An 18,830-nucleotide genomic window follows, 5' to 3' on the forward strand; every position below is an offset into this window, starting at 1 on the left:
TGACCTCATACTTTACTACATTAAACTCCACCTGCCAAGTTTTTTTTTTCAGTTTATAGGACAGAGTTGATATGTGATTCCGCAAAGGGACATCCCTACAGTCAATGACACCCTGTATCTTAGGGAAGCCTGCAATCCTAGAAAAGCCATGCACTTACTCCAGCTGCTTCTCTCCCATGAAATATAGTTAGCTCCATTTGAAGGTGAAACGTCAGTGACTTCCCTTCCCTTACTGCAAGATATTGCATTCGTCCCCAGCTTCACCCTGGAAGGAGCCAAATGTGTAAACGTTTTTCATTACAGTCACCTTCATACGAACCACTAGCAATCAGCCTTGCCCTGAAGTTCCAGTTGTTGCTGCAGCAGATGGCATATTTCATTGAAGATATCTTCACTGAAATGCAGATGTCACACACAGTTCTTCACTGAGGCTCAGTTAGGAGAATTGCCCCCGGAACACCCTGGGTGGATGTGGCCTCCTGCTGAGAACCCTAATCCCTCTCCTCCCAATTCCAGCAGCTTGTCCTGCTTGGTGTAGCTTCTGGTGATTCTCCAAGTCATGCTGTATGCCTGCTAGTGAATCCACATCTGGAAACAGCTGGTTTGTGCAGAAGCTTTGAAGTCAGCAAATGGAATCATAGGGCTGAATTTTGCGTTTGTCGGGCGGGTGGGCCCGACCGAATCGGCGGCGGGCGCGGAGCCGATCCCCGCCAGAGAAACGGGCCGCGCCGCCATTTTGCATGGGCAGGTCAATTAAGGCCCACCCAGCGCGTTTCAGACTCCCGTGTTCAGCGGGAAATTCAAATTGGCGGCAGGCGTGTTCAGACCACTGGTTCTAATGGGGAACCGGCAGCCTGTATAAAGGAAGGCCAGGCAGCCTCCTTTAGGCTGTTCACCACAGCCAGCGACCTGGCACCAGAAGAAGTGAGGGCAGAGGTGGAGGAGGGGGGCAGGCTGCAGGATGGGCCAGCGGGGGGGCCAATGTGCCCCTAGGTTCTCTGATGACTGCCTTGCTGCCCTCCTGGAAGAGGTGTCAAACCATCGGGAGGTGCCGTTTCCGGAGGATGGGAGGAGGAGGGCCCCCCATGTGACCAGGCAGGCATGGCAGGAGGTGGAGGAAGCTGTAAGCTCTCAAGATGCTGTGCGGCGCACGGGAACCCGGTGCCGCAAGCACTTCAATGATTTGTTGCGCTCTGGAAGGGTGAGTACCATGTCAGCCTTGGCCATTTTACCCAGCAGGTAGCCTTAGCCTTTGAGGCACCACCACCCCCCCCTCCCCCGGCCATGTCTTCGTGTCGTTATTGCACATTTGGCGCACGCTGGGTGGGCAAACAGATAGTGAACATGCTTACATCAGCCTTAGTGGCTGAGGAGAAGATGGGTTCTCCCCGCAGCATATGTTGGTGTTTGTCACATTTGAGTAGTGCGGGGGCAGCCTGCAGGGGAGGCAGCTAGACACATACTCAGAACTCCAACACATGTCATATAGATGGTGATGAGATGGTGGAAGGGGAGCCTCAAGGTGTCATGGCCAAGAGCCACCTGCTGGCCTCGGCGCCGCACCTAGTTGTGCCTCCTTGCAATGGGCGCTAAGACCCATGTGTTATTCAAAGTGATGGATGACGAATGTGTCCAAGGTGGCCATTGGGGGAGGGGGTTGGGAGCAGCCGGACTATCTTCTGGTGACTGATCACCAGTGGTGTGGACAGGAGCCGCTGGAGGCCTCAGATGGGCTACTGTGGTTGGAGTGTGGCGTGCGCGTGCAGAGTACATGAGCGATCAGCCCCAATAAATGCTCTTCTCTGTTCTGCAGGCAAAAACTGAGAACAATAGCCGGGAGTGTCTGCGGACTGGTGGTGGGCACGCCGTGCTGCAGCACCTCACCACATATGAGGAGCAGGCCATAGAGCTGGGGTGGAGGCAGGCGGCCAGGTTGGCAGGTGTAGGCGAGGCTGGGGTGCAGCGGCCAGGTATTTGAGGGCCACAGTCCCATCCACTCTGTCTCCCCACCATCCAAAGCACTGATGATTGCTGCAATCGTTAATGCAGCAACACTGCTCATTCACAGGCTGATACAGTCAGACGTGTGGGTCATACACAAAGGTCCCTCGAACTCTTGAGGATGCACGTCTCTAGCACCTTCCAAAGTCGTCTTATCTCATTTGTGACCACTATCCCCATGGCCTAATGTGCCATGGCATCGCTGCTGCACATCCAAAGACTTATATCATCTTAGGACTCTGTTCAAAAGGTCCTCAGCCCCTCACCTGTCAACCTCATGGCGCTCAACTTAAATAAACCACATTAGTCATCCCTGCGCCAAGGGGAAATGTTGCCTTCTGTCCACCATTCTATGCCCCTCATAACGGTATGAAGGTCAATAATGTGACCTTTCAATCTCCTGTGCTCCACGGCAAATGTGGCAAGTGTTTGCAATGTTTCCTCATAACTCCAACTCTCCAGGCCAGCATGTATCCAGGTCAGGAACCTCTGCACTCTCCCCACTCCAATGCCATCCCTCCCATGAAGCGCAGGTCACAGCTGAATGCAGAAGTGTAGATGTGGCCTCGACAGTGTTTTCTGCACTTGCAACCTGGCCTCCCTTCTCCTACATTCTATTCCTCGGCTAATAAAGGCAAGTCTGGCTTTGATCTTGTTAAATGCCTTATGTTCCTGTTCTGCTACCTTAACGGGTCTGCCCAGCAAGGTCCCTGTAATTGTCGTGACTTCCCACGGTCCTACCATTACTCATGTATTCCCGAACCTTGCTTGTCTTGCCCAAGCGCTTAACCACACACTTATCCACATAACATTCCATGTGACATTCCTTAGGCCATCTGACCAATCTGTCTGTATGCGTGTGTAATGTTTGGGCCTCCTCTTAACTATTTACCACCCCACCAATGTTCGTCTCCTTAGGCTCTTGAAGGGTGAGCGACTTATGAGGCTGGGTGGGGAAAGGGATGAAAGGTGTTACTGCCTGAACGCTAACTGATGCACTATCCTTGTTGCTAATTTCAGCATCATCACTGCATGGCCGCCACCAACACGTCCAGCGGCCCCCCTCCACACCTGAGGGCCAACACTTGCAACTTGTGTCACATCCTTTCAGTGAGCCAGGCACCAGCGCAGCGACAAACACTTCGGTGGGGATTATGACGTTGGCTAGTGTCCCGGGGCACAGTGGAGAGGGCACTTCACAATCGCTGGAGGAGATGGCACGGACAGAGAGTGCCGATGGCGCCAGCAGCCGGAGGACTGCAGGGGACCAGGCACATGCTGAGTCAGGCAGTGATGATGTGCCTCTGGAGATGTCAGCCATGCAGCAGCTGCAGGACAAGCGGCAGGGTGCGCAGAAGCATCTGGCAGGGTTGCATGAGTGTGTGCTTCACTTGGTCTCTGTGGTGGAGGAATCCAGGCAGAGTATCAGTGATGACATGAACCTCATGTCAGAGCGTCAGGCTTCCTCCATGGAGAGATTGGCGACTCTCATGGAGAGGGGCTTCCAACGGATTGATCAGCTTCTGATTGGGTTACGCTTTGACCTGCAAGTCCTCACAGCGCTAATGGCCACAGGTGGTCATTCGCAATGTGGGAGATGTTCTGGGCACCAAGTGTCCCAGCTCGGTGCCCATCCATCTGTGGTGAGCAGGGAGGTCCAATGTGACCTCACGTCGGCGCAGCAGCTGCCTGTCGTCGCTGCGAGCTCCTCTCAGGGCGCTCCGGATGAGGGTAGCAGCTCCTCTGCCCCTCTGCCAGTGACTGTTGCATTGTTGAGGCTGCAACAACTGGGGAGGTGCCAGTTCTGGAAATGATCGCCCGACATCAGTGCACAACATTTTAAGCGCTGATGTGCAGGCTCCGCCACCCGCACGTCAGCCATAAAATTCTGCCCTTGGAATACACTGCAGAAGGAGGCCATTTGATCCATTGTGTCTGTGCTGACCAAGCTTCAGCATTTGCCACAACACTCCATGTAGACTTTAGCCTCTTTAACAACTATAGAAAGCACCAGACTTGTAGAATTATAACTCCTGTCAAAAGAAAAATCAACCAGCAACTAACATGCCAATAGTTGATGATTTCTTTATATAGCAATGCTGGGAGTTCCTTAATACTGCCGAACATGTCTTTAGCTGAGCGAGGTTAAAGGAAGTCATTGGCTTGATCATTGAGCTAAATGGCACCATGACATTAAATCAGTGTTGCACGTTGTTTGACATAATATGCGCACTCAGCATACTTCCAGCGGATTGCACATGCGCTAATGCCTGCATCATTAAGACATCAGGTGTGACTCACCTCACACATGTGCCTAAGTGAGGTAGGCACCATTATGGAGCTCTAATATGACTTGCAATGCCCCAAAACTGTGTTTTAATGGATCCATTTTTCTCCTCTTGATTATATGTCAAGATATTCTTTCTCCACCCTCCTCCCCCTTTTAATGCTTCAAACAAAGGGACATGCACACAGGCATTTCTGACTTTTCCCAATCCTGATGAAAGACTGTTGACCTGAAGCATGTTGCAGCATGTTGCATAATGTTCAGTAGGTCTTAACGAAGATTTGTAGTCTTAAGTGGGTTAACAGTATGCATTTATTAACTACAAGAATTATGTACTTATATATAGTAAAAAATTCAAGGTAGTAGCTGTCTCTATGCTTGCTTGTGCACATGGCTCTGTCCAACACTAGACTGACCTCTAGATGTGGGTCATATATTCTCTTACATCACTGTGTGGACAGTACTGTGCTCAGTTGCACATTAACCCTATATGTGCCAGACCCTTATTCTTAGTCATCATCCAATGTATTTCAAGTTATTATGGTGTCACGACTCACTGGGGTAGTGCGCTGTAATATCAAGCCCCACTGTTGCCCAAGCCGCAACAAATGTGAAAAGTTTGATCAAACCACCTAATTGTTTAATTTAGGTTAACAGAATATGAGCACCAGGTTTGTAAACCTAATAAGTAAATAACTATTTATTGAACAAATTGTCTTTAACCAGTGGCAAAAGAAAGAAATATGAACTTCTAATTTTTAACTCTACAACCTAAACTCTACTCTTTCTTAAATCCTTATACACATGTATACAAGACACACAAGCCACACAAAAATATGGATTTTAAGGGTGGGATAAAACAGTTCAATAGCACTAATTCTGGAGTATGGGATTCGATGGGTTGATTTTGCTCGATGTCTTCCAAATTCCTTTCAGTGCTCTGTTGATGACTTGAGGTGATCTTCCCAGCACTTTAGTTCACTTGTTGAGCACTTGCTTTTCAATATCTCTAACGGTGATTTTCCCCTTTTCCTCTTGACAGGGGTTTTTCAGAGAGAGAGCAGGTTATAGAGATATGAGGGTGGAAAAATAGCTAACTATTATTGTAGAATTACTGGAATCTTACACACACAGGAGAACGAGGTTTTAGGTCTTTTCTCTTTTCTGGCTAGGAGCTTTTTTCTCTGCTGCACTGCTCTCACACAAATCCTGGTCACCTGGTTAGGAGCCAATTAAAATGTTGTTGCCAGGCAGTTCTCCATGAGACCAGACTCCTCCTTGGCACCATCCTGTCTTTTATGGCACACACTGTTCCAGGACAGCAACATTGTATATATCCCTCACACTGTTCCAGTGGACATGTCTTTCAAACTGCAGCCATTGTAATTTTAATCCATAGTCCAACAGAAATAAAAAGATAAAAGCAAAAAAAAAGCAGAAATAAAAAGATATGTTTTTCACAATAGTTTACCCATATATTTACATTGGTATTACTACCCCATCTCTCCCTTCAAGTCTCTGAGATCATAGGTTTAGGCAGTGTGGAAGCCTTATAACCCTTCCATAACTTGTTTGCACTACTGTCAGAGGAGCGCTAGGTTCTGTCAATGCAGGTAAACTCTGTTGATTTGGAGGTTGTTCTAGCATCTGGGTAACTTTTTATCCTCTTTTTCCATTCCTTGATATTGAACCATACTTTGTCAATTTGGCAGTTGTGGTGACAGGTGGTTGCCATTTCATCCGGTTTCTTGCATGGTGTACGAATGTTGTGCTTGTCTCCATGGAATTTTTTCCTTTTCTTTTGTCATGTGGGTCATCGTGATGTCCTCTGTGATGGAAGATGGTGATTCTTGTTCAGAGGATGTGGATTTTTTTAGTAAGCTCACCTTTGCATTTGGCTGTGTGGTTTGCTGTCATCAATGGAAGACTGCTACTTGGTTCCAGCAGCATTGTCTGTGGCACTGTCATGCTGGCTGGGGGTTGCAGCGTTTGCTCTGTGGTCACAGTCTTGACCTCATCAACAGTCATCAGAGTTGAAGGTTGAGTCTCTTCCGGTTGTTGGTTGCTCTCGTCTATCCTCCACTGGAGGCGTTATGGTAACCATCTGAATGGTTGGCTAGTCTGACCAATGAGGGCTTTCCGACACCTGTAACAAAAATGGACAAACCTGCTCTGCAAAGAGAGAAGACAGTTCAGAGCTGATGTCTCAGTCAGGATACTCTTTACTGTTTGAGCTCTTGGGAACTTGCAGTTCTGCAAAATTTACAAGTGGTTGTCTTGACATCTTCTGCTGTTTTGAGGAAATTCCAGGCTACACGGGCATCTCTGCTCAAGAGAGAAAAGACTGGTTACAGATTACTTACATCAGCTCAAAGACTTGTTTTCCTCCAAGCCTTAGTGGATTCTTCCAGGTCCATAGAGTGGTGGTGTCTGTTGCTCAAAGCCAGAGGTCTCTCAGTCATGATTCTTTATTCGGCAGGACCATAACACTCACCCGTGTCCAATTTGAAGTTTGTGAGATGGCCTTTAATTGAAGTATCTGCATTCCAATATGAAAATCCAGGATCTTTGACCTCACCCATGAAGCACGGCTGTGTGTCTTGACCTCATGAATCATCATTGGGTCTTCTGTGTGTTTAGATGTTTTGGCCTTGCACAGTTTGCCAAAGTGTCCACTCCTGTTACATTGAAACCATTGGGCTGAAATTGCAGTACATTGATCTTGCCTGTGGGTGCACTTTGCTCCACAGTGGAAGCTGCACTGGTTGGTTAGGATATTGTTTCCCTTGGCCTGGAGTGTCCCTGTTTCTGTGCTGGTTATCTAACTGGATTGTGGGGTTTCCTTTGTACCATGATTTACTTTCTTCTATTCAAATGGACCTGTGCTGCACACAGAGTTCAGACTGCCTAACAATCTGGATAGCTTTCTCGAGGGTTAGATTTTCCTTCACTTGCAGCATGTCTGAGAGTGCGTTGTCAACTATTTCTACAACTAATCTATCCCTGATAAGTTCACATTTTTGGTCTCCATATTCACAGCCTTCAGCTCAGATGTTCAAATCATTAATGAATGAGTTGACAGGTTCTCCTGGCTGCTGGACACACTTATTAGATTTAGCCCTTTGGAGGATTTTGTTACTTCTTAGGTTAAAATAAACATCGAATAATTTTAGTATTTCTTCAGATTTAGCAGATGATTTGTTAATTCCTTGTCTAGCAATAATGTCGTCTGCTATCGGGCCTATTGAATAAAGCAGCGTGTTAATGTTTTGAGCTTATGTCTTTTTATCCAGACCTGATGCAATCACGTATCTAAGGAATCTTTTTCTCCCAATTCCCCAATTATGTGATTAATCTGGGCTTTGGATAAGTCCAAATTGATTCGGAATAGTGGATTTCTGATGCACGGTTAAAAAATTTTAAAGTGTATGTTTAGCTTTAAGAAGTTGCTGAATTCAAGACGGCACCATGGTTTGTTCGAAGACAAAGGGTTTACCCGCACTTGCTGGTTTTGGTGGGTTCTTGCTGCAATAGCACTCGCGCTCAGCACTGAAAGATTTTAAACAATCGCTGCTTGGATTACTAGCTGTAGACTACTCCATTTCAGCACTATGCTTTAGGGTCATGAAGGTGTTGAACCCTGGCCTTTGCTAGTGTTTAAAGCTGATTCTTTAGTCACGATTCTTCCAAATTAATCAATTTTTTTCCTCAGAATGAGCTCAGGCGCTATTGTGTTCAGACTCAGGAATCTAGTTTATCCGATGGAGATTTTAAACGGCAATTTTTGACTACTGAACAATTTAAAAGTTTCTCAGGATTGCTTTATCCTGCATTTTAGCTCACGCCTGTTAGGTGTGCTGACTCTTGATTTTGGAAATTGAGGCTGGACTTCCAAGAGATCCGTAACAGTCTTCTGCTTCAGTGAGGAATTTTAAATTTCTGCCTTCAGCTTCCAAGCCTTTCTTTTGAGCTTTTCCCTGGCAATTTTCCTTTGCGCGCCTGCTTCTTGAGCTTTTCTTCAGGTTAGAATGCTTCATTGAATTTATTATTTGGTCTTGTAGGATTTTAGTTTTTCTCTACATTTTCTGCAATGTTTTGTGTTTTTCCATTTGCTGCCACCATGTTATAGAGTGTTGGATACCATTCGGTAGGTCTTAATGAAGTCTCCGTAGTCTTAAGTAGGTTAAATGTATGTATTTATTAGCTATTAGAACTGTGTACATATATATAGTAAAGGGGGAGATGTCAGCTGTGGCTCAGTTCATAGCACCCTTGCCTTTGAATCAGAGGGTTGTGGGTTCATGTCCCACTCCTGGAAAACCAAGAACTGTGATTGTACTCAAAGAGTTGCAATCTGTGACTGTTGATAACTTGAAAGAATATATAGTAAAGGGTTCAAGCTTGGAGCTGTCTCCATGCATGCTTGTGCACAGTTCTATCCAAAACTAGACTGAGGTGCAGGTCATCTGTTCTCTAACATTACTGTGCAGGCGGTACTGTACTCAGTCCCACATTAACCCTATATGTGCCAGACCCTTATTCTACAAAACATTAACTGTTTCTCTCTCAATAGATGCTGCCTGGCCTGCTGAGTTTTCTTTCCAGCATTTTCTGTTTTTAGTTCAGATTTTCAGCATCTGCAGTATTTTGCTATTGTCATTTCCCAGTCCTCTGTGTCCGTTAAGACTTTACCAGGTGGCATATCCCTTTAAAATCACACCCCTATCTCTACACAAGCAGCAACAAAAGGATAAATAAATCTCACATTCCCCGGAACCTAAACTTTTGTTCAACCCACTTTGCTCAATCTCTCCAGTTATTGCTATTACGCCTAGAGACGTCACTCCTTATTATGACGGCAGACGTTATTGATTGACATTTTCTAGAGACAATAGGAGTTAGGAATCCTAGGGTGACGCAAAACGCAGGCGATGCGTACGGTCTGGAGGCGGGGTTTTACAGTTGCCATGCGCAGTGACCGTTGGGCTGTGGGGAATGTTGTCCGTCACCGCGTGCGCTGCTGCTCCGCGCGTGCTCACTTTTGAATCATTAACGCACCGCCCGCGCGCACTGATTGACACCACCTAGCCGCCAGCTCAGTCGAGCGCTGCAAGAGCAGGTCCCGCCTCATTCCCGTTCCGATTGGCGAATATGAGCGTGGTGGGCGGGCGGGCCTTTGAGCTCTGAGCAGTGATTGGGCGGCACGCCTGTCAATCACTCAGATGGTGAGGCATTTCATTGTGAAGTTAGGTTGAGCAGCAGTAGATGGAGGAAGCTCCTTAGTGAATGTTGAGTGTATTCTGTGAGAGTGTGCTAATAGAGCCATGACTGGATTTCTTTGGTTGGGCAGCATGAATTGTGAAAGGTCATGGCACTGAGTCCTGATGATGAAGACTATGACACCTCTCAGGTCAGCCTTTAAGAATCATTTTACTACTTTCCTTAAAGGCTTAATGTGCCTGCGTGTGTTATGTGGTGATGTGGGGGAAAGTCTCAGTCAGTAGTGTCTGCTGTTGCTACTGGGCAAGGCCTTTTCATCCCACCCTCAGAAAACACACACAGTACTGGAAAATAATGGTGCCCTTTCCACAGACATCAGAAAGCTTCAGGGAAGTGGGATAGTTCGTAGCTCAAGGTGTCAGTCTCCCCTTTTTGAGAAAGGGAGTGACCTAATTATTCAAACCGGCCTTTTAGGAATTTGCTTTAATTAGCCATAAATCTTTGCACATCTCCCCCTAGATAGCAGAATATCTCCTTGCCGTGCATCATCTGTATGTAATGATGATTTGCGTGTAACTGTAATCTTCTGTGCTGTTATTTAAAGAAACAACTTAGAATAGGTTCCCATATACTTAAGTACATTCTTGAATGTTGTGGACCAAACGCTTAAATATTTGCAGAGTAAACCAATTTGATTGGGAAAGTACATTTCAGTGACCAATTAGCCAAGAATAGCTAGTTTTAGTTTTGCTGTATAACCAACATGTATATTATTTTATATTAAATATCCATTTCAGCAGTTTTAAATGTTTTCAAAGCATTTTTGTCTGAAAATGTATCATGCACATTGCAGATTTTTAATGGCTGTTTTTAATATGCCTGTTATGAATCATATTTTTCTAAATAGGCTGTTAAAATGATTTTTCTTAGGAAGAAAGAAATTAAAATGATTATTATTCTGACACCATGAAGGATATAAAATCATTTTGGGGATTGCAAAGCTAACCTTTGGGCTTAATGAGCTAATGTTTTACCAAAAGTCCATTGTTCTGGAAAGCAACAGCTTGGGGGCTGAGGGTTCCAGTGGTTTTGTATGTTCCTAACTTTACTGAAAGATCAGTACATAGACATTATATTGAGCTTTTACTTTTTGCAAGCTAATAATTATCTCGAGTGGATACACGTAAACGTTAGGGGGATGCATGTCAAAGTTTTGTTGTGATGACTTGTTTTCTAAACAGGACAGACTGTCTACCATCCATACTATGTGTATTTTACAACAAGATGCATTTTCTGAAGTTGTGATGGATTATTCTTTCTTTGAATGTAAACATTCTACAAGCCCAACCCCTATAACTGCAAGCTCCTTGGGCACAAACTGAAATTGAAATTCAGATTTGTTTGTCTTGTTCCTTGTACAAGTTGTTGGCTCGAGCACTGGAATTGGGTAGCCATTACAGTTTTCCCGTGCTTATTTTCAGAACCTGGGACAGGTTATAAATGTCCTTAGTTTAATCTTCAAATGCTGAAGTGAGGGTCCCTGTATCAAGCCCTCCAAAACCCTCTCACTTCATCTTTGAATGTAAATGGCACTGCAGAGTGAAAGTAAAACTAGGACAGTGGTAATGGTTGTACTGAATTTGATATCTGGGACAAGTACAGTGTTAATGCAAGAAAAACAATAAATACCAAATAAGCTATAAGCTGCAGTTTTTAGATACTTGTCGCTGGGATTGGACTCCTGTATTGGAGCATTATGTTATTATGTTTCATACAATTAGCTGCTCATTGGCAATTTCTTAAAATCTAGATCACAAGTGGGCTCATTTAATAAAGTTATTAAATGCTTTCATGTTGTGAAACAAAGATTGTCATCAGATAATTATACAGTATGGACTTCAGACAGCAAGTTGGTAGTTTTCAGTGCATTAACTTTTGTTTTGAAAGCTTGTTTACTTGGGTTTAGTGTAGCAAAACATTTTTAAGTAAATTGGTTCTTTTCTGGCAGAGAAGGGAGATTGTCTTTGTGGCCAGCTGGTATTGTTTTGGACATTGAGTCTCTTTGTTGCTTTTGTATGGTTTGGATTTGAGAGGCATGGCTCAAGCACATTTTATTTGCCCAAGCTACCATACTGTGTTATCTAGCTGCTATACTCCACTCTATTGTTTAGTAGTTGCTGTCTTAAGTGGCTGCAAAATTCTTTGCTATATTGGTATGTGTTTTTCTTAATAACTGGTCCTTTAATTGGGGAAATTAGCTCAAAATTTACAGTGGGAGCTAGGCAATTAATTAAATCTTCATTTATTTCTCATGATGTTATACGTTTAATAAACTACATTTAGAAATGTAAAAATTTAATTTTTTCTAATGTAACAAGTTGTAATCTAAAATGCAATGCCTGAAAGGTGGTTGGAAGCAGATTCAGTAGTCACTTTCAAAAAGGAATTGGATAAATACTTGATAAGGTTGCTGGGCTATGGGAAAGAGTGGGGAGTAGGACTAATTGGATCCTTCTCTCACTTTCCGGATCCTTCTCTCACTTTCCGGATCCTTCTCTCACTTTCCGGATCCTTCTCTCACTTTCCGGATCCTTCTCTCACTTTCCGGATCCTTCTCTCACTTTCCGGATCCTTTTCTCACTTTCCGGATCCTTCTCTCACTTTCCGGATCCTTCTCTCACTTTCCGGATCCTTCTCTCACTTTCCGGATCCTTCTCTCACTTTCCGGATCCTTCTCTCACTTTCCGGATCCTTCTCTCACTTTCCGGATCCTTCTCTCACTTTCCGGATCCTTCTCTCACTTTCCGGATCCTTCTCTCACTTTCCGGATCCTCCTTTCCAATTTTCTTTCCTCGTGGGGGTTGACACATGGCAGGGTTGGGGCGGGGTGGTGTTGTGGCTGGGAACTTTTGTGGCGCACGGCACAACCTCACTGAAATTGCCATTCTTCATGTGTGAGCTTCGGTCAGTGTAGCTGAGACCAATTGTCTATACACCAAACACTTACGTGCATGCATTTCTAGCAGGCTTCCTGGGTTGCACTTTTACTACTGCCCCAACAGAGATCAGCTAGTTCAGCAAAATTGCTGATCAAATTTAGGGTCTTCTATGGCTCATCCTCTCAATGCATAGTTGCAGAGCCATCTGCTGCATGTAAGATTTTGTAACCCACTGTTTCGAGAACATTTTTTTGCTTCTCCTTTTCCAGCTAAGCTATTTAACATCATTTTAGACTTGCAGTGGTTGTAAAGAGAGTTAGTCTAATTGCTAAAGTTGAGCAGTTTATAGTTCATAACAATTGCTTGCACTTCTGTAATGTTGCTAACGTGCAGTGAGATATCTCGATGCACGTAGCATTGGTTGACACAAAAAAGGATGTCGAGCAGGAGGCTGAAGGGGAGGAACAGCAAAAGAGGACAGAGTGGTTTATAAATGTAGGGAGGGTGGTAGTGACATGGAGAAGTAGAGAGGTGTACAATGGCTGAATGAGAAGCCAGCAATGGGCAGGTGGAACATTGAGAAGCCCAGTTGGAGGAGCAAAGAGTATGTGTGGCGACATAAGACAAGAGGAGAACATTAAAGTTGGAGCAGGGTGAGGCCAACGTGGTTAAGTGTTAACCACCTTCTGAAACAGCTAAGCAAACCACTCAATTATTTTCAAGAAGGCAGCTCACCCTCACCTTCTCGAGGGCAGTTAAGGATGGGTAATAAATGCTGGCGTTGCTAGCAACGTCCACATCTCATGAATGATTTTGTTTGAAAAGAAACATTGAATGTGATATCCAACATGAAAATTTTGAAATCAAATGTCCAGGGCATGGAAAGTTGGTGAAGCTTGTGCAGCAACGAGAGGAAGTGGCTTCATGGGATGTATTTCTAAAGCTTTACTGACGTAATTATAGGCAATTGTACAATGACACATGAAAGTGAAAAACTTTAACACTGAACAATTTCTGTTACTTTTCAGCACACTTGAAATCCAAATCAGATCATTTCTTTGTTGCAGTAAAACTTTGTATCGTTTTTCTTTTTTTAGCTGTTTCCTCTTTAAGTACATGTTGAGCCTTGCCTTTGCAACACATAAGCTTGTCTATGAGAATGTTGCTATACTTGAAACAACAGCCATTCCACTTCAATTGTATGCTGTGGTGTTTTGGCAGTTGATATTTTATTTTGTAGCAAAGATCTTTTTAAAAGCAGGCTCGTATCTAATGCTGGATCTTTGCAGTGCCCAAATGTTTGATTTTGCAAGAGGATATTGAAAGTAATTACAAACCAGAAACTGAAGAGTTCAATTTTGACATAAACTGCCATAACATTTAAATTTTTTGCAAATAATCTGCTCTGTTATGGGATGCTGTTCCGAAAGAACTACACCTTTTTGTTGTTCTAGGTTATTGACTTCATGGGATGGTTCCACTCTGTTTTGGAGCTTTTATGTTATGGGTGCTGAGGGATGTGTGGCTTGTTTCATGTTTTCTGGCTGATAGTGTCCAATGAGACAGCTACTAATGGTTGGAGTAGTCCATGTTATTAATTGATACACTTATACTAAAGGATTGGTGATTTCTGACTTAATTTTATTAAGTGGTAAACTGTTTGTTAGTTAAGGGAAATAATGTGATAAATGTGTGTATGTCATGAAATTCTCACCAGTATAGTATCATAGTTCAGAGAAGTCTAGAAAATCATTTCTCAGTAAAACACTTGGTTGATACCCTCTAATAATTGCCAGTACAGATTGAAATTTCTCCATTAGATGTTTTGTAGTTGGTTGCCTGAGGGAGCATTTTCTTTGGTCACTTGTCGATGTTGCAGTTTTCAGCTGACTCAAATAGCTAAGAATCTTGGAGAATTTTAGGATGTATGACTCCCTTTTACGTCCCCTCTTTTTAATTTTCCAGGGTCACATTTGCTGATCTACTCTCCAGCCCTTCTCTTTTAACATTCCTTTTTTTTTGTTTTAAATTTTTACTACATTTGCTACAGCCTGTCTCTGCTTCTCGCAGTACTCAGCGTAGTGAGGGAACCCTCCCTCATCCAATTGCCTCAGTGTGTAGTGTGGAGTTTGGTGATACTACAGCATCCGAAAATCTAGTATTTCAGTTAGATTTTAAAATAAAAGACATTCAGCATAACGCTCAGGAAAATATCTTCAGTTATTTCATTAATGCAGAAAAATTCCTCTCTTTCTAGTCCTAATTTATTATTTATGAATTCCTTGGAGATTCTTTCTAATTTCTGAGGAGACTGAAAATGAAAGTCACCGTAGTCCCAGGGGACCATAGGCTGCTGTCTCATTAGAGAGAGACGACTGGTGGCGAGTTTTAACCAGAGGCTCACCACACCTCAGGTGAGGTTGAGAAGGTGGGGTCTTCATGGATGAACCTCAACCGGTACGGGGATTGGCATCGCTCTGTATCACAAACTAGCTGTCCAGCCAACTGAGCTAACCGACCTCTAACAATCTTTCCAACAGTGCTTTTGGGAATCGGGGATATGGAAAGAGTGTGGAAAGGTGTAGCTGAGGTAGAACAGCTATGATCTTGATGAATGGCAGAGCAGGCTTAAAAGGCCAAGTGGCCTACTCCTGTTTCTTATGTAATAACAGTTGATGGCTGGTGCAGGAGTTGGGCGAGTGGAAATGACTGCTTTGAATTTAATTTTATTGGGAACTGGACAGAGAGGGACATTTTGTACATTAAATACAAACTACAGTTATGTCACCTCTGTTCTGGTAATCAAACTATTTGAGCCAGTTACAGAAAGACTGCTTTATAACTGGGTTTTCAGTGACACCAATCCATGCCGATTGTTTCCTGTTGGGTACGGGCTCTTTTTCTTGACTGCATCTCAGATGTCAAATTGTCAGAAGTTAGTTTTGGATATTTAGATAAATGCATTATTTACTTATCTATTTACTTGCATCGGTAACCAAGTCCAGATATGCCCACATATCACATCAGTATTGTCGGGCATATGTTGCACAGCCTGAGAAATGACTAAAACTAGGTTATTAACACAATGGATATTGTGCACATAATGATCACAATATACCTTTCACACCATATGGTGCAAAATTCCATTTTAACATCAACTATTTAACATTTCAGTTAGACATTAAAAATGTTTGTGATTCATAATGCAACAGTGGTGATATAATACTCAAGTATTTAATTTTAGCAGTCAACATATATCCACTGACATACTCATAATGTATCTTACTGTTAAGATAGTTTGACAGTATTTTGTGATTGCAGAAACTAATCACATTATTCTTGGAACTGCTTTGAAGCCTGTGAAGTGTGTAAATAATTATTGATTATTATTTAGTGTAATTTTAGTTTAATAGTGTTAGTTTCTTGTTTGTCGTTTTGAGCTTCAATTATCAGAATAAAACCTGATTTTTCTCTGAACCTAGCCTGGCTCTTGGCCTTGACTTCTTCTTCACAGATTTGTTTTCCTGGTTTTATTATGCTAAAAATAAAAAATTGAGAAACACCCATAAGAGGAAAAAATGGTTTTAACAATCAGTAAGGAAATTGATTTAAAAGATTCTAAGTTAAAGCTCTCAAAACAGAAATTGCAATGATGTTATTTCCTCATTACATTTTTAAAAATATATACTTTCAAATTTTTTTAAAATTTAGTTTATGCGACCTAAGTGTCACTGGCAAGGCCAGTACTTGTTACCGATCCATAGTTGCCCTTGAGAAGGTGGTGGTGAACTGCTTTCATGAATCGCTACAGTCCATCTGGTGTAGGTATACCCATAGTGCTATTAGGAAGGGAGTTCCAGGTTTCTGACGCAGTGACAGTGAAGGAACGGCAATACAGTTCCAAGTCCGAAGGTGTGCGGGTTGGAGGGGAACTTGAAGTGGAGGTGTTCGCATGTGTCTCTGCCCTTGCCCTTCTAGGGGGTAGAGGTCATGGGTTTGGAAGGTGCTATTGAAGGTACCTTGGCAATTTGCTGCACTGAATCTTGTAGATGATGCACACTTCTGCGTGCCAGTGGTGGAGGGACTGTGTTGTTTAAGGTGGTGGGTATGGTATCAATCAAATGGGTTGCTTTGACCTGGATAGTGTTGAGTTTCTTGAATGTTGTTGGAGCTGCACTCATCCAGGCAATGGAGAGTATTCCATCTGAATTGTGCCTTGTAGATGGTGGGCAGGATTTGGGGAGTCAGGAGGTGAGTTTCTGCAGAATTCCCAGCCTCTGACCTGCTCTTATAGCCACATTATTTATGTAGCTATTCTAGTTAAGTTTCAGGCCAATGGTAACCCCACCTGGGATGTTGATAATGGGGGACTTGGCGATGATAATGCTGTTGAATGTCAAAGGGAGAAGGTTACATTCTCTCTTGTTTTTAATGTTTACAATTTTTGAAAATGAACTTGTGGTGGTGGTGGGGGTTTTTTGGTAGATGGGAAGCATGTCCAGTCAAACAAGTACATTTTGGTTCTGTTCAGGTGATCAGATTTGCACATGTTACTACAAGGTTAAGTCATTGCATGATGTCCTAAAGATAAGAGTTGTTCCATTGTACCGCCTTTGACGCAAGGAATCCCGGATGATAAAATTACAGGGGAAATTACACAGAAGTTTTAAAGTAGTACATTGTCAAAACCTTAAGTTGTGATACAAACTGGTGTGAAATTAGAATCCTGTGGACTTTCCTTTCAAACTACCTGTTGTTCAGTTTGAGGGAACACCAGTCCTGCCGCTTCTCAATATAATGATCTAAATCTTTTTAAAAATTATCGATTGATTCAAAATCAACTCCTTTTCGGTATGTCTGTTTACATGTCCACTATGCTGCAGAGTAAAACACATATATTTTCTAATTTGTATCCCTCCTTAACAATTTGTGGATTTTGTACTGTTCTAGTTCTGTCCTTATTTTTCTTACCTTTAGGTGTGTGTGTGTCTGTGTGTGGGGTATGATCCTTGGCCAGACCCCTTCCCAAATTGTTGGTAAGACCTGGATCGGGACCAATAAGGTTTTGTTTAAAGTAGAGACAGTTTGAGATTTAAGACACTTGCTCAGTGAAGAAAGCCACAAAATTCCACAGGTTTTGAACAAACAAAAATAAACTTTACTATACAAGGTCAGAAAGATAAAACAATTTACATATATCTTATATGCCTACATTCAGGTTAAGCTTGAGGCACATGTGAATTAACAGGCAACTTTGGTTGAACACACCACACTACACAATAAGTGGTAGCTGCAACCATGACGCAGCCCATGGATTTCTCAACATCCCAGCCAGACGTCAGTAACTCTGAGTCAACCAATCTCACTGAAACTCTGTCTCTCGCAAAAGGATTCACCTTCGAAGATCTAACCTGGGCATTCTCTCCAAAGCCGCTCCAACTCAGACGGCATCAACAATGGCCCATCTTGCAGGGTTTCAATCTCGTCTCCCAAGATTCCATTCTCCTAGATTCCCAACTATACATTCAACCACAATTTTAGATCTTTGACCACACTGAGCAGAACTCTACTGCCCCATAGGAATGCCTTTGCCCCAACGGTCCGCAGCATGGAGTCACCAATGTTTGGCTGTCTTCTTGAATCTTTAGGGTTTCTTCTGAGCCCTCTTCAATTACCAGGGCTTCCCTTGAGCCCTCTTCACTTAAAATCTGTTACCTGCAGCTCTTTTCCTATTTGGAGCCTTTTTTTCCTCTGCAACTCTCTTTTTAATTCTTCCTGTCCCTGTGCCCTCTCTGGGACTCATCTTTTGGGACCTCTCCCAATCCCCTGCCTGGAACGTTTCTTCTTGATGGTGGTTTTTCACACCATTTTTCTTCCTACACAGGCCCAAAGAACATAAAAATGCAGATCTGTGCATGTGCAGCCTGCTCCCAGTCTGCGCATGCGCAAAGCTCCAAGGTCCATTGGGAGTTGATGTTCCCAACTTCCACTCTCAAAGTTAAGGTAAGTTTGACTTTCATAACAGCTGACAATCTCAGAAACTGCTTTTGCAGTGGCGTAAACATGCCCTTCTCTTCCTATTTTCTAGCAGTGTAAGAAATTGTTTTTGTCTACCATTAGTATGTACTTGGAAATGAAAGACTTTCATTTTTATAGTGTCTTTCTCAAACTCTGGATTTCCCTAAGCACTTTACTGCCAATAAAACAGGGCATCCCAATTTTTGTTTAAATTTTGTTTAAACAATATGCTTAATGTAACAGGCTGGCATCCCATGTACAGTACTGCCATCTTTTGATATTAAGATCAACTTCACTGCTCATGAGTAGGAATGAATGCATTCTTCTAAAGGGAGTTTCTGGATTGCAATCCAAAATTTCTGACC

At 43.2% G+C, this 18,830-nt stretch overlaps 1 protein-coding gene across 2 annotated transcripts in view; it reads left to right on the forward strand.

The window, feature by feature from the left end:
* Positions 1-9,508: 9,508 nt before the first annotated feature.
* LOC144684527 (lysine-specific demethylase 2B-like) overlaps positions 9,509-18,830 on the forward strand; it is a 163,308-nt gene continuing 153,986 nt past the window's right edge. Inside the window, exon 1 of one of the 2 annotated variants that reach the window (XM_078548399.1) lies at positions 9,509-9,698. In XM_078548399.1, coding sequence (XP_078404525.1) covers positions 9,657-9,698 — 42 coding nt within the window. In that variant the 5' untranslated portion in view covers positions 9,509-9,656. The remainder of the gene's footprint in view (positions 9,699-18,830) is intronic. The other variant, XM_078548398.1, reaches the window with a different exon arrangement.

This window comes from Cetorhinus maximus, chromosome 9 (genome assembly GCF_964194155.1).
Source record: "Cetorhinus maximus chromosome 9, sCetMax3.hap1.1, whole genome shotgun sequence".
Taxonomy (NCBI): domain Eukaryota; kingdom Metazoa; phylum Chordata; class Chondrichthyes; order Lamniformes; family Cetorhinidae; genus Cetorhinus; species Cetorhinus maximus.